This window comes from Cyprinodon variegatus, unplaced genomic scaffold (assembly GCF_000732505.1).
Source record: "Cyprinodon variegatus isolate N-32 unplaced genomic scaffold, C_variegatus-1.0 Scaffold7, whole genome shotgun sequence".
Taxonomy (NCBI): Eukaryota; Metazoa; Chordata; class Actinopteri; order Cyprinodontiformes; family Cyprinodontidae; genus Cyprinodon; species Cyprinodon variegatus.
Window position 1 is genome coordinate 2,131,304 of NW_015150460.1, and position 11,352 is coordinate 2,142,655.

Sequence of the window (11,352 nt, forward strand, 5' to 3'; positions counted from 1 at the left end):
TTTTATATATATAAAATATATAAGCTAGGGTCCTCTACCAGAGGCCTGGGAGTTTGAGGGTTCTGCGCCGTATCTTAGCTGTTCCTAGGACTGCGCTCTTCTGGACAGAGACCTCTGATGTTTTACCTGGAATCTGCTGTAGCCACTCTCCCAGTTTGGGGGTCACAGCCCCCAGTGCTTCTACCATATATATATTTATATATATATTTATATATATATATATATATATATATATATAGTTTTAGCTAGATTAAGGTGAACTGCCACCACCATGCTAAGCCAAAGCTAACTTTAAACATAAAGAATTAAACCTGACATCAAGCTGCGAGGGGTAACATTTCCTTAAATGCAGCCAATGTTGCATTCAAGTGGACGGATTTGCCGGTGCTCACACTGATCACTCTATGAACAACTATTTTTCTTATACAATATCAAACATTTCTGATATGTCTTTTTTTTTTTTTTTTTTTTTTTTTTTTACAGTATTTTTACACAATGTACTGCGATTTATTGTCTTTTGGTGTGTTTTTTAAACATTCCTGTGTAAACTTCTACAGGTACATGTACCATTTGCAGAGTCCTGCGCAACCCCCTGAAGCATGATTACAAATATGGCCAGAAATTTTAAGGCCTGTCTGGTCAGGGTGGCCACTTTATTTTTTATTTTGAATAGCTTATCGAGGATCTCTCTCACACTTGAACTGTATGTTCCAGAACCTGCTGCCTCCCCACAGAAGGCCTATCTGATCGATACCCCCCTAACAGAAAACACTGCGTGGGGCTTGGATTGTGAGTCATTTCCATGGTGTTACTGTACCCCACAGGGGTTATACTTTCCGTGTTTTATTCTCTTCAGCAGATGGAGGAAATTTATAAATAAGCAGGTGATGCTATCAACACTTAATGATGGGCAAATAGACATTCTGAGATACAGGTGGTGGCAGGAAAGTAAAATGCATCCATGACAGACTTGTTGGCGTGGGAGTAAGCAGCCTGTGATTAGTGTTTTCAAGAAGGAGAAAGCTGTGAGCTTATATCAGAGGTCTGTAATATAGTTAAAGTCATTCTGCCCACACTGACCTTTATGTGTCCTTTAGTAATACCAGATGAGGACATTTTGAAATGGGCATTCATAAACCAATTCAACTATTTAATATTATTAATATGACTTTTCTGAATAGGTTTTAGTGTCATTATCTTGGCGCTGATGTCAGGTCTGATTACTCATTTCATTCACCTGGTTTTGTCCCCCAAATTCTCATTATCATTCATCTGATCCACCTGCTTCAGCCTCTATTAAACCAGCCTTCAAACCAGTCATCAGTGCCAAATTATTCGAGCCTTTGGTGAAAGTTCTCTAGCGTACCTGAGTTTTCTGATTGCCTGATCCTGACCCGTTCTGCCTCTGGACCTCTGAGCCTGCCTGTTCCTGATCTGATCTGTTTGCTTGACCTGATTTTTGACTCCTACTTAATTTCTTCCTGCCTGTTTACCGAACTTGGAACTGTTCCCAGACTCTGTTCTGTATTTCCCTTTGGAACCTCTTCGAACCTCTGATCTCCTGGTACTGACTACCGAACTTGTCTTTGACACCGGCTTTGGCTTTACCCTCTGTATTATCCTGCCTTCCTTCGCCTGCTTGCTTCTCATCTCCTGCCTGTCCCCCAACCCCTGAGACACCGGCACCTAGGACTCGCTGGCGGTGCCCGCCACGCATCATTGGCAGCCTACCGGCTGGAATCAAACCTCTTCCTTTGGGCCCGGGCTGAACTATAAGGCCAGGTTAGTGACTCACGCATTCATTATCATCCTCCGCCAGATAGACATGGTCACTAACCTGTGTTCTCCATCTGCAAAGGTTCCTGCCTTAGACACTGACGCTGTTCTCTGCAGTTCCGTCTTAAATAAACGTTTTGTTAAATCTAACTGCTTTTCCGCCTCGAATACTGGGTCCTTTTGTTCTGATCCTGACAGTTAGTTTACTACCAGATGTTTTGTGTTCTTCTATGGCCATTTCAATGAGTCACTGATGACCTCTTGAAGTTTTTTGAGAGCTTGACCACTCTTTAGTAGGTAGGTTCATTGCTGTATCTCGTCTTTTCTAATTTTGGATCATGGTGCTAACCTTGGTTTACTTAATTACTTTTGAAACAGGGCTTTGTAACCATTTCCAGACTGACAGCTGTCGATAATGTCTCAATTGAATTTCTTTAGATCAGGGAGTGTTGTATTTGAAAAACTTTCCGACTTGGTTAGGTTATCATTCTATAAGGGATTTTTGGATTTTTCAGGTCTGGTAACAGGTTGGTGTATGATGTTTGCTTAAATGTTTTCCCCCCCTCAACTGTCTGACTATTTACTATACTATAAACATACTATTCTATATACAACTTATTGTATTTTCAGCCCCTTTTATGTCTGAAATTTGCTTAGTTGTTTGAAACATTTAATTTTCTGAAACTCTAAAACATAAAACCTGGTTAAACAATTCTGCACCTGTTCTTTTATTCAGTGTGGTTTTGACACTTTGTCTCTGCAGCAGCTACATCTGAAAGGCAGCTCTGCAAAGCAAAAATAAAACTACACTGTGATTTGTAAAAGAATACCTGAGTAACTGAACTTTCCATCCACTGCAGTGTTAACAGGATGTGGGTGTAGAAAATGACTCAAAACAATAGAGGGGTTGGGTATGGGGGGCTCTTCTCTTGCAATGTTGTGACTTTGTGTTCCTGTAAACCCCCCTCACCACTCCCCATTTCCTGGCTCGCAGGCTTAGCAAGCTGTCACAGGAGTCTAACTGAAATAACACATCAACTGACAGGTCTGGAAAGTCAAATGCGGTTTGAATATTGTTAGGAAGCTCTAGTGTCAAAGCGATAAAATGACTTTCTCCCCAGAAAGAAATTGAATGGTCTTTCACTTGCAGAATAGGCACCAATGTGTCATAAATTTCAACCGATCCGGTTAGTTTTATCTCCTGCTTATTGGATTCATCTTTTTGGGATATAATGGTATTTTAAGCATCCCCAAAAATAAATATTGTTCCTCCTAAAGACCTTCTATGACTGTTGTGGAATCAGTCATCTTCTTTGGAGCTGTCTGTTGTGGCAGTGGCTTTTAGCTGAGAGAAAGTGGCTGGATAAGCTGATCAGGAATGCCTGTTCTGTGATTGGATGCCCTCTGAGCTCAGTGCAGGAGCTGGGAAAGCAAAGGATCCTAACTAAATTAAAATCTCTGTTGGATAATGTCTCCCACTCCATGCATGAAGCTGTTTTAGAACTGGAGAGCTCCTTCAGTGACAGACTGCAGCACCCTAAATGCACCAGGGAGCGTTATCACAGATCCTTCCTCCCAGCAGCTGGAAGACTTTATAACCACCACTGTTCCCAACAACCTCAATAAGTTGTTCCATTCATGCTGATTTTGCAAAGTTTCTACCTTAGCTAAATAACATGCTGCTTTCATTTTCATCTTTGATGTTGCTGCTATTGTCAAATATCCATTGCTGTAAACATGTCCATAGCTGTATATTGGTTATTTGTTATGCATGTTTTATGCTGTTACAACACTTTCCAGTACGGTATTTTATTGTTTATCTTTTAACTCTTCCCTATTGTGTTATTCTTATACATTTTTCTAAGGTCCACATTCGTGTATCTTTTTTCTGCTGTACACACCAGAATTTCCCCATTGTGGGATAATAAAGGGATTTTTCTATCTATTCTATTTTATTTTATTCTATTCTATTCTGATTCTGCCAACTAAATTCACAGATTATAGGCTAGTTGATTATAACTAGTTGAGGGTGAGGCAGACAAGATTATATTGGATCCAACAGCACAGTATGAAATGTTAGAGCTAGCCTTAACCCTAACCCTGTGCCAGGTCTAAAATAAGGTCTAGGACATACTCTCCTTTTAAACCCAGTCAAAAAATATTCAGTGTGATTGATAAAGGCTTTCTAGAAGCCTGTCATTAGCTTTAATCATTGCATAAACAGATTCGATATTTTCCTTTAGGAACAGCCATGCGTGTCCACATTCCAACTGTCCAGCTTTTCATTTGAGATTAAATCAAAGAATAAAAAAAAAAAAAAAAAAACATTCCCAGCACTATAAGATACTGTTGCTGCTATCCCGTTGAAAGGAGGTTTATTGTCTTTAAAAGCCCAACTTTCTGCTTGTCATTGTGGGTGAACACCTTCATCGTTGTCTCATCTGATGATAAAATGCTCTAGCCTCGTGAGACCATCCTGATCTCGCGAGCTTTCAAGGTTTCACTCGCTAATCAGTCTGGAGACTCTCCGTTAAAGAAAATTTGAACGTCCAATCAGCGTTGGCTTTGAGGCGGGTTGAGGTGTGACGCAACGAGAAGCGCGACAGTTCAGTCTAAAGAACATGGCGGCTTCAGCCGATGAAACTAGCGTTAGCGTGGCTATCGAGCAAGTTTTATCGGAATTACAGAGTATTTCTTCACTGAAAGAAGAGCAAAACACTGCTCTGGAGGCTTTTCTCAGAGGAAAAGATGTTTTTGCTCTTCTACCGACTGGTTTTGGCAAGAGTAGCCTGGCTTGTGGTTGTGTTTTCGTCGTCGCTCTGTTAGTACGTCATATGCTTCGTTGATCTGATTGGTTTATTTGGCCCGTCTATCACCAACATAGGCCAATCAGCTAACCAGTATTTTCGCCCCTTCCCAAAATTACTTCAAAGGAAGGTTTCAGGAGGAGTCAGGTTAAAAATGCTCTGCGGGAAGGCCAACATGGCAAAACATCGAAACACAATACATGTAACTGCCTTTGTTTTTGAATTGAGGAGGTACAGTAAGTGAGAAACTTTGCCAATGGAACAAGAAAATTTACATTTAAAATAAGAAAAAAAAACAATGAATGAATGATTTTGTGTTATTTCAAGTGCACATTGTTTAATTGTCTTATTTTTAAGAGTACAAATACTAATTCCATTGGCAAATCATATGTGTCCTATATGTATCATATATTGTCCTACTCAAATTAAGGGTAAGAATGGTTAATATAAGACATTTTACTTATATGCAGATCGTTTTTACAGTCTATAGCTTATCCATTGAGGTAGCAGGACATTCATCTCAATTCCTAATCAATTGTTTTTATGATTTGACTCCAAAATTCTTTCAAGCTTCTCCAAATTTAAATTTTTCTCTCCTGGATCTTCAGACTTTGTTAGACTTTTCCACATCTCTTAATATTTATCAGCCTAATGAATGCCATCTTATTCATCTTTTTATGTTCTACCAATAAGAATCTAGTTGCTGCAATGAGGCATAAAGAGAGGTTGCCGGGTTAGTTTTGTAAAGCTTAAATATACCCTGGAAAACTGCATCATTTAATAAAGGTTTAAGATGAATGTGTGTGTTTTTCATTTTCCTCCTATACGTTATACGAACCCTGGATTGGCTTGAGATTTCACTCTAAATTTAAACCTACTCACCTGATTCTTGTTTTTAAAATTCATTGACTGTTTTTTTGAACCATGAAAGCTGAATTGTTGTGAAAGTTCATTATTTTATAAACAATCTTAATTTTTTCATAGCATGAAAACAACCTGTGGACTTGATGTTTATCCTGTTGTGAAAAATATCTGAAAAATAATCTCATGCAGCATGAAGAGATCCTGTGTTCTTCCAGCCGGCTCATGGCCGTGTCCCTCCGGTCCTGTGGGAACATCTGCTTTCTCTGTTCTTTATATAGAAGGATGGCAGTGAAGGGCAAATAGCTTGTCTATGGGAATCAATGTAATGGTCACTCTGACTGTCTTTCCTGTGGAGCCCTCCTACAAGCAGTCTGCTTAGTCATATTTTACTGACTACAGATAGTCTTTTTCACACAACAAAATCAGCAAATTGTGTAACTACTTTTCAGAAACATAAAAAAAAATACATGTAGCCAGAATACAGATTTTATTAAGCAGAGAAAATACTATTCAGAAGAGGTAAAACACCAAAAATAATTTTTTTTTAATACATTAATTCCTTTCACACAGCATAAGAAGGTCACTATTACATTTAAAACGAAATATTGTCAAAATGTGTGCGGATTAGCACAATCAAAGCATGATTGGGCTCCTGAAATTTCGAAGCAGAGCATGATGGCCGTGAAAGTAAAAAAAAATTGGTCCACTGAACCGTCAAAACACACAATTCAGGTTACCAGGGACGATGACTCTTTGCTGGACAAATCGGTCAAAATTAAGCATCAGAAAATTTTTCTAAAAAGGTGAAATTCATAAATAGAGGCATGGAGAGGAGACCTTGGCATGGAGCTGAGCCATCACCAGATGATGTAAGTCTCATAGAGGAGGCAGATAATGAAGGCAGCTGGGGTTGGCTTTTGGCAGCGTGTTCTGTTTGGAACCCAGTGGGGGAAAAACAGGAACAATTCAGATTTTTTTTTTTTTCCCGTGTGAAACAGGAGTTGAAAAAAGGAACAAAATCCTCGCATTGACTTTTAATGTAAAACATGCACACAAAAATACTCACATCCTGCCCCTACAGACTTCCGACGTGACATTTCTGACTAGAACACCACATGCAGACTTATTTATACGAAGGCTGAACTTGACAAAGTCATGCAAGATGGAATGTTTTGGTATTTTTGTTGCTTGTGAATCTGACTCAGACTTTTCTCAGTGAAGGGACTCAAATCAATGTTTGATCATCTTTAGGGCATTTCCTGGAAAATTCTGTCATAAAATCCATATTACTGTTGACTGGGAAGGGGTTTTTTTTATGGAAAAAATATGCCATGTTATATTAAAAAAAGAAAACAGCTAGAGTTAGAATTGTAATCTTGTCCACAGATATCTAAAGATTTAAAAATACAAATTTGTTCTTTTCTACTTAGAAAATGAAGTGAAACACATCTGATTACTACAGATTTGAAATAAATGTAGGGCCATTTCACCATTCTTTTCAAACCCTGTCTTTAAAGGTTAATTAGATAATTAGTACTTTTGTTGGGATAACTTTTTACCCTGCTGTAGCGACAAATCATTTAGTGTCTCCAAAGTAGCAGATGATGGTTGATGTAAGCACACTAAAGCAAAGAATATAAACTCACAGTCTTCTGAAACTTGCTTGGACCTTTCCTAAATTGCTTAAACCAGTGATTTCCAACAAAAAGAGACAATATTTTATTTCAGAGGTTAAAAAATAGAAAAAGAAATTAGCAAAGAAATCTAGCTAGTCTGATAAAAATGAAGAATCCAAGAAGATTAACTTGATATCAGTGCTTAGGTCCAAATCTTTAAACGTGCAAAATTATTATTTCGCGCATTTAAAGATATTTCAAACCTGTAGATATAAATGTTTCATACTGTAACCTAATGAATAATTGAAGAGATACATTTATACCTACATATTTAAGTGCTTAAAACTGATGCTAATTATTGAAAAGTTTGAATATTTTCAGATGAATTAAAAAGAATTTAAACTTCATAAACAATACCTTTTTTTTTTCTTAAGAGTTTAGCCTACTGCTGCAATGAAAAAACATTAACACCTATAATGTGGATTTGGTGCCCTATAATGATGTTCTACCTTTTGAGTAAATATTCAATCTCCACCCACAGGATCCAATATTTTTCATAGCAGATCTATATAAGTCGAGAGGATTACAGCAATACACAGTTTGATTGTACTTTTGTATATATAACTGGAAATAATTATTGATGAGTTAATATTTTATATATTAAGTGCTTTAGTTTTCTAAATAAAATGCAAGGATTGCTCCTTAAAATGATTAACTGTAATTGGATATTGGGACTGACTTTTCAGCAGCAATAATATATCTTGGGGTTTTCCAAAATGGCTGCTACATATAAAGGCAGCAATAAATGTTAGCCTGGGAATTTGTGTGTTTGTACATTTTAAACCACACAGTCATCCTGTACTTAATTATTATCCCTTCAGTTTATAAATTCCTAAGCTGAAGTAAAAAATTAAAAATGCTTTTATTAGCTTTTTCCTTTTTTTATTTATTATAATTTTTTTTGCAAAATTTGGTCTGGTTGCTTAGCACAGCAGATTGGAAATGCAAATGCTGTTCCAACTTGAAGGATAAACTGAGAAATATTTTAACTGCTAAAATGGATGAGTTGTTTTTCCATGACGGTAATGACCATAACTCAACATAATTGATGAGTTGTCGTTAAAATGAAGTATTGATGAAAGTTTTTATTTAATAACATAGACAGGAAAAATAGTTGGCTTTAAAATACAGCTTTAAAACCATCACTGTATGGATATGTTGTGCTTCTTGTGCCCCAACTGATTACACACATATATAAGAGCCCACTTTAAACTAAAAATATATATATAAAAAAAACTTAAGAATAGCTGTAAATATATTGGATTTATAAAATAGTTGGAAAGCACTGGTTTAATCCCAGATGTGTTTATAGGCTCTCTTTTATGGCACCAAAATATTATTCTTTTTTATTAAACATTGAAACAGACATATTTAATCCGATTTTTACGTAAAACTTAATGGAAAAACGTTTAATTTATGACTGAGGTAATTAATTTTTTAGCAGTCAAATCCTGCTAAATGAAAACAGTTAGCTAACTATATTTAGCTGCAAAACCCTGCTAAATCATAGCAGTTAGCTAGCTGTGGCTAACTGCTATTTTTTAGCAGTCAAATCCCAGCTAATTCTATATAAAATCACTTTAATTTATTAGAAATGTTTTCTCTTTTGTTAAGCAGATGGACAGAGGAATCAGTGTGAAAATCTGACTTAATCTACAAATATATATTTAACCTGCAGAGATCACGCTTTGATCCACTTAGCTAGACAAATATAACAGAAAATCATTTCAAAATTCAGCAAACATAAAGATGTAAACTTGAGAACGACAGAGGTGAATGCTCATCCATGTTCTGGCAGTGAGGGACACTGTGACTGAACAGTCCAAAAAAAACAAAGGGCATCGTTTCACACAGCTGCAGCCTGTTAACGATGACCACTTGGCAGCTGGTGTGGAGTCAGCTCACAGGTTTTCGTTGGTGTCGTGTTGGCATTGGCCGTCGGTTACAGTGTTCAGGAAGGGCAGCTCCTCGCCGCTGCCTTGAAGCTTCAGAACCCGACCGTTCAGATCCAAGCAGCACTGAGGGAGGATTCACAGGGTGAGACATAATTAGTGCACTAAATAATTTACACAGATTGCCAGCCTGACTTCAGGAGACTAATCCAGGGATGGTTCAAAATGTTGTAGTGACTAATATTAGTTTAATTTAGCAAATGTATAACTATATACAACTGAAAGTGAAAGTGTTATATGTTGTTTAAACCTTTATACCCTTATTTGTTTTTTTGCTTTAATGCCTTCTATAAAATATACCCTCTTTTTCATGTGTCAATACCTAAAAAAATAGTCTACCAGTGTAGTCTAATAATTATGATTCCCAAAATGCAAATGCTTTATTTAAAAATATCCCTGCTTCTCTTAAAAATTATAAATTCAGATTTTTTTTTTATCTGTAAAATTAGTTTTTAAACTGTATTTTTCCATTCTGTCCTGCTGTGAATGACTATTAATTTTTCAAATTAAATCCAGTAAAACAGTGTTATGTTAAACTGGCTTTAATTATTAAATAAGTAATGAAAATTATTAGAATCTGTTTGTAAAAATGAAAATATGTACCTAATATAGTCTAAATTTGTGAATGGATATAATATCTAAACTGCTAGAAACAAGAAATAGTTTGATTTTCTGCTTTTATACAAGCTTCACATTGTTTTAGCTGCATAGAAGTTAAAAATCTCTAGTTTTGTGTCATGGAAAGAAACAAATCTATACAGAAATATAAGGGCTGTACTCTCTTTACTTATATACTGCACTAGGCTGGCACTTCATAAAAGTGCTGAAAATGTTCTGGGCCAATAAAGGTCCACCAAAATGTATCATCCAGTGCTGTTTGTTTTGTCACTCAGTCAATCATTGCACTAAAAGGGGTTTTCTAGAATAGATCATCTGATCTTATTATATTTGTGAGCTGCAGTAGTATTTTAATATTTACACTCTTTAACAACATTCTAATTGTGCTTCTTGTACTTTAGGCCTTTAATGATGTTTAATTACATTTTTCTGAAAATGTTGCTGAGGGTAAAATCACCCTCCATAAAAAGCTCTTGCTGAATTCATATTCTTTTCACACCCTAGTGTCCCTTTCTAATTAGACTTTTCACAACACAAGGCATGGCGCATGTAATACAGGAGCATCCAGTGCATTCAAATGCACTCTTTTATTTGCTTTAAAAGGGACAAAAAAAAAAGAAATGTCAGTTAGCAGAATTTCCAAAGTTCGCTCTTATCTGGGTTAGAGCTGCAGAGCGAGAAGCTGATAACAGGATTTGCTCTGTCTCTCCCTCCATGTTTTTTAAGCAGTTTATGCTTTTTCCATTTAGCTTTTTAGTCTCATAAATGACTAACTTGTTTTTTTTAACATTTTGGCTATAAGTCACAGAATATTTGCAAAGCAAATTAGGACCTTACATTCAGTTCCAACAGCGTCTGCAGACCTAGGCACAGTTCAAACGCCTCATCCTCTAAAAATGAGAAGGAGAGAAAATTCAAGCAGAGAAAATGAAAAATAAAATAGAATTGGTTTCTAAAAGCAAATTACCAAACTCACCTTAGCACACATAAATTAGACTGAAGCTCTACAAAAATATTCATTCATATGATAATGGGAGCTGTTAAGCTTGTGCTCCTGAGGGTGAGTGTTATTGTTGTAATATAAAAACTTAATATCCCAGAGTGTGGGTATTGGGCTGAATTTTTGGCCTGCATTAGCTGTGTTTCACTGATTAGCAATGATTAAGTCCTTACAGGGTGGCATAATTTTACATCTGGCTTCATTAAGACCACTGAAGATTTTGTTAAAAACTTGGCTTCATAACCATTTCTTGACATGCATGTGTGTAAGGCCTAATCTTTTATCTGTGCTAAAGAATAAAGGGATCATATTTCTATAAATATTTCTCACTCAACTTCCGAGGTTATAGATACCAGCAGGTCAGTCCTTAACATAAAGCAGCATTTTTGGTATTTGGCAAAATATGAAACAAACCTTAGAATATAGGTTTTCTTTGCAAACTGTAGACTTGTACTCACTTTTCTGACCCTTTATCCCAAAGGGTTGTTATAGAAGAGCAATGTTATACAGATGCTTTTCTCCAAGTTAGATTCTGGTTAATCTATATAACAGAGGTCACTAGAACAACTGTAGATGCGTCTGAACAGCCTTCGCACCTCGGGAACGCTCTGGGGTGTATCATGACCACATTACAATATGTAAAACAAAATATATATTTT

The 11,352-nt window shown here is 36.4% G+C and overlaps 1 protein-coding gene across 1 annotated transcript in view; it reads right to left on the minus strand.

The window, feature by feature from the left end:
• Positions 1-8,665: 8,665 nt before the first annotated feature.
• nrip2 (nuclear receptor interacting protein 2) overlaps positions 8,666-11,352 on the minus strand; it is a 38,093-nt gene continuing 35,406 nt past the window's right edge. The window contains exons 5-6 of the mRNA XM_015375886.1: positions 10,531-10,583; positions 8,666-9,141 (exon numbers count right to left, since the gene is read on the minus strand). Coding sequence (XP_015231372.1) covers positions 9,025-9,141; positions 10,531-10,583 — 170 coding nt within the window. The 3' untranslated portion in view covers positions 8,666-9,024. The remainder of the gene's footprint in view (positions 9,142-10,530; positions 10,584-11,352) is intronic.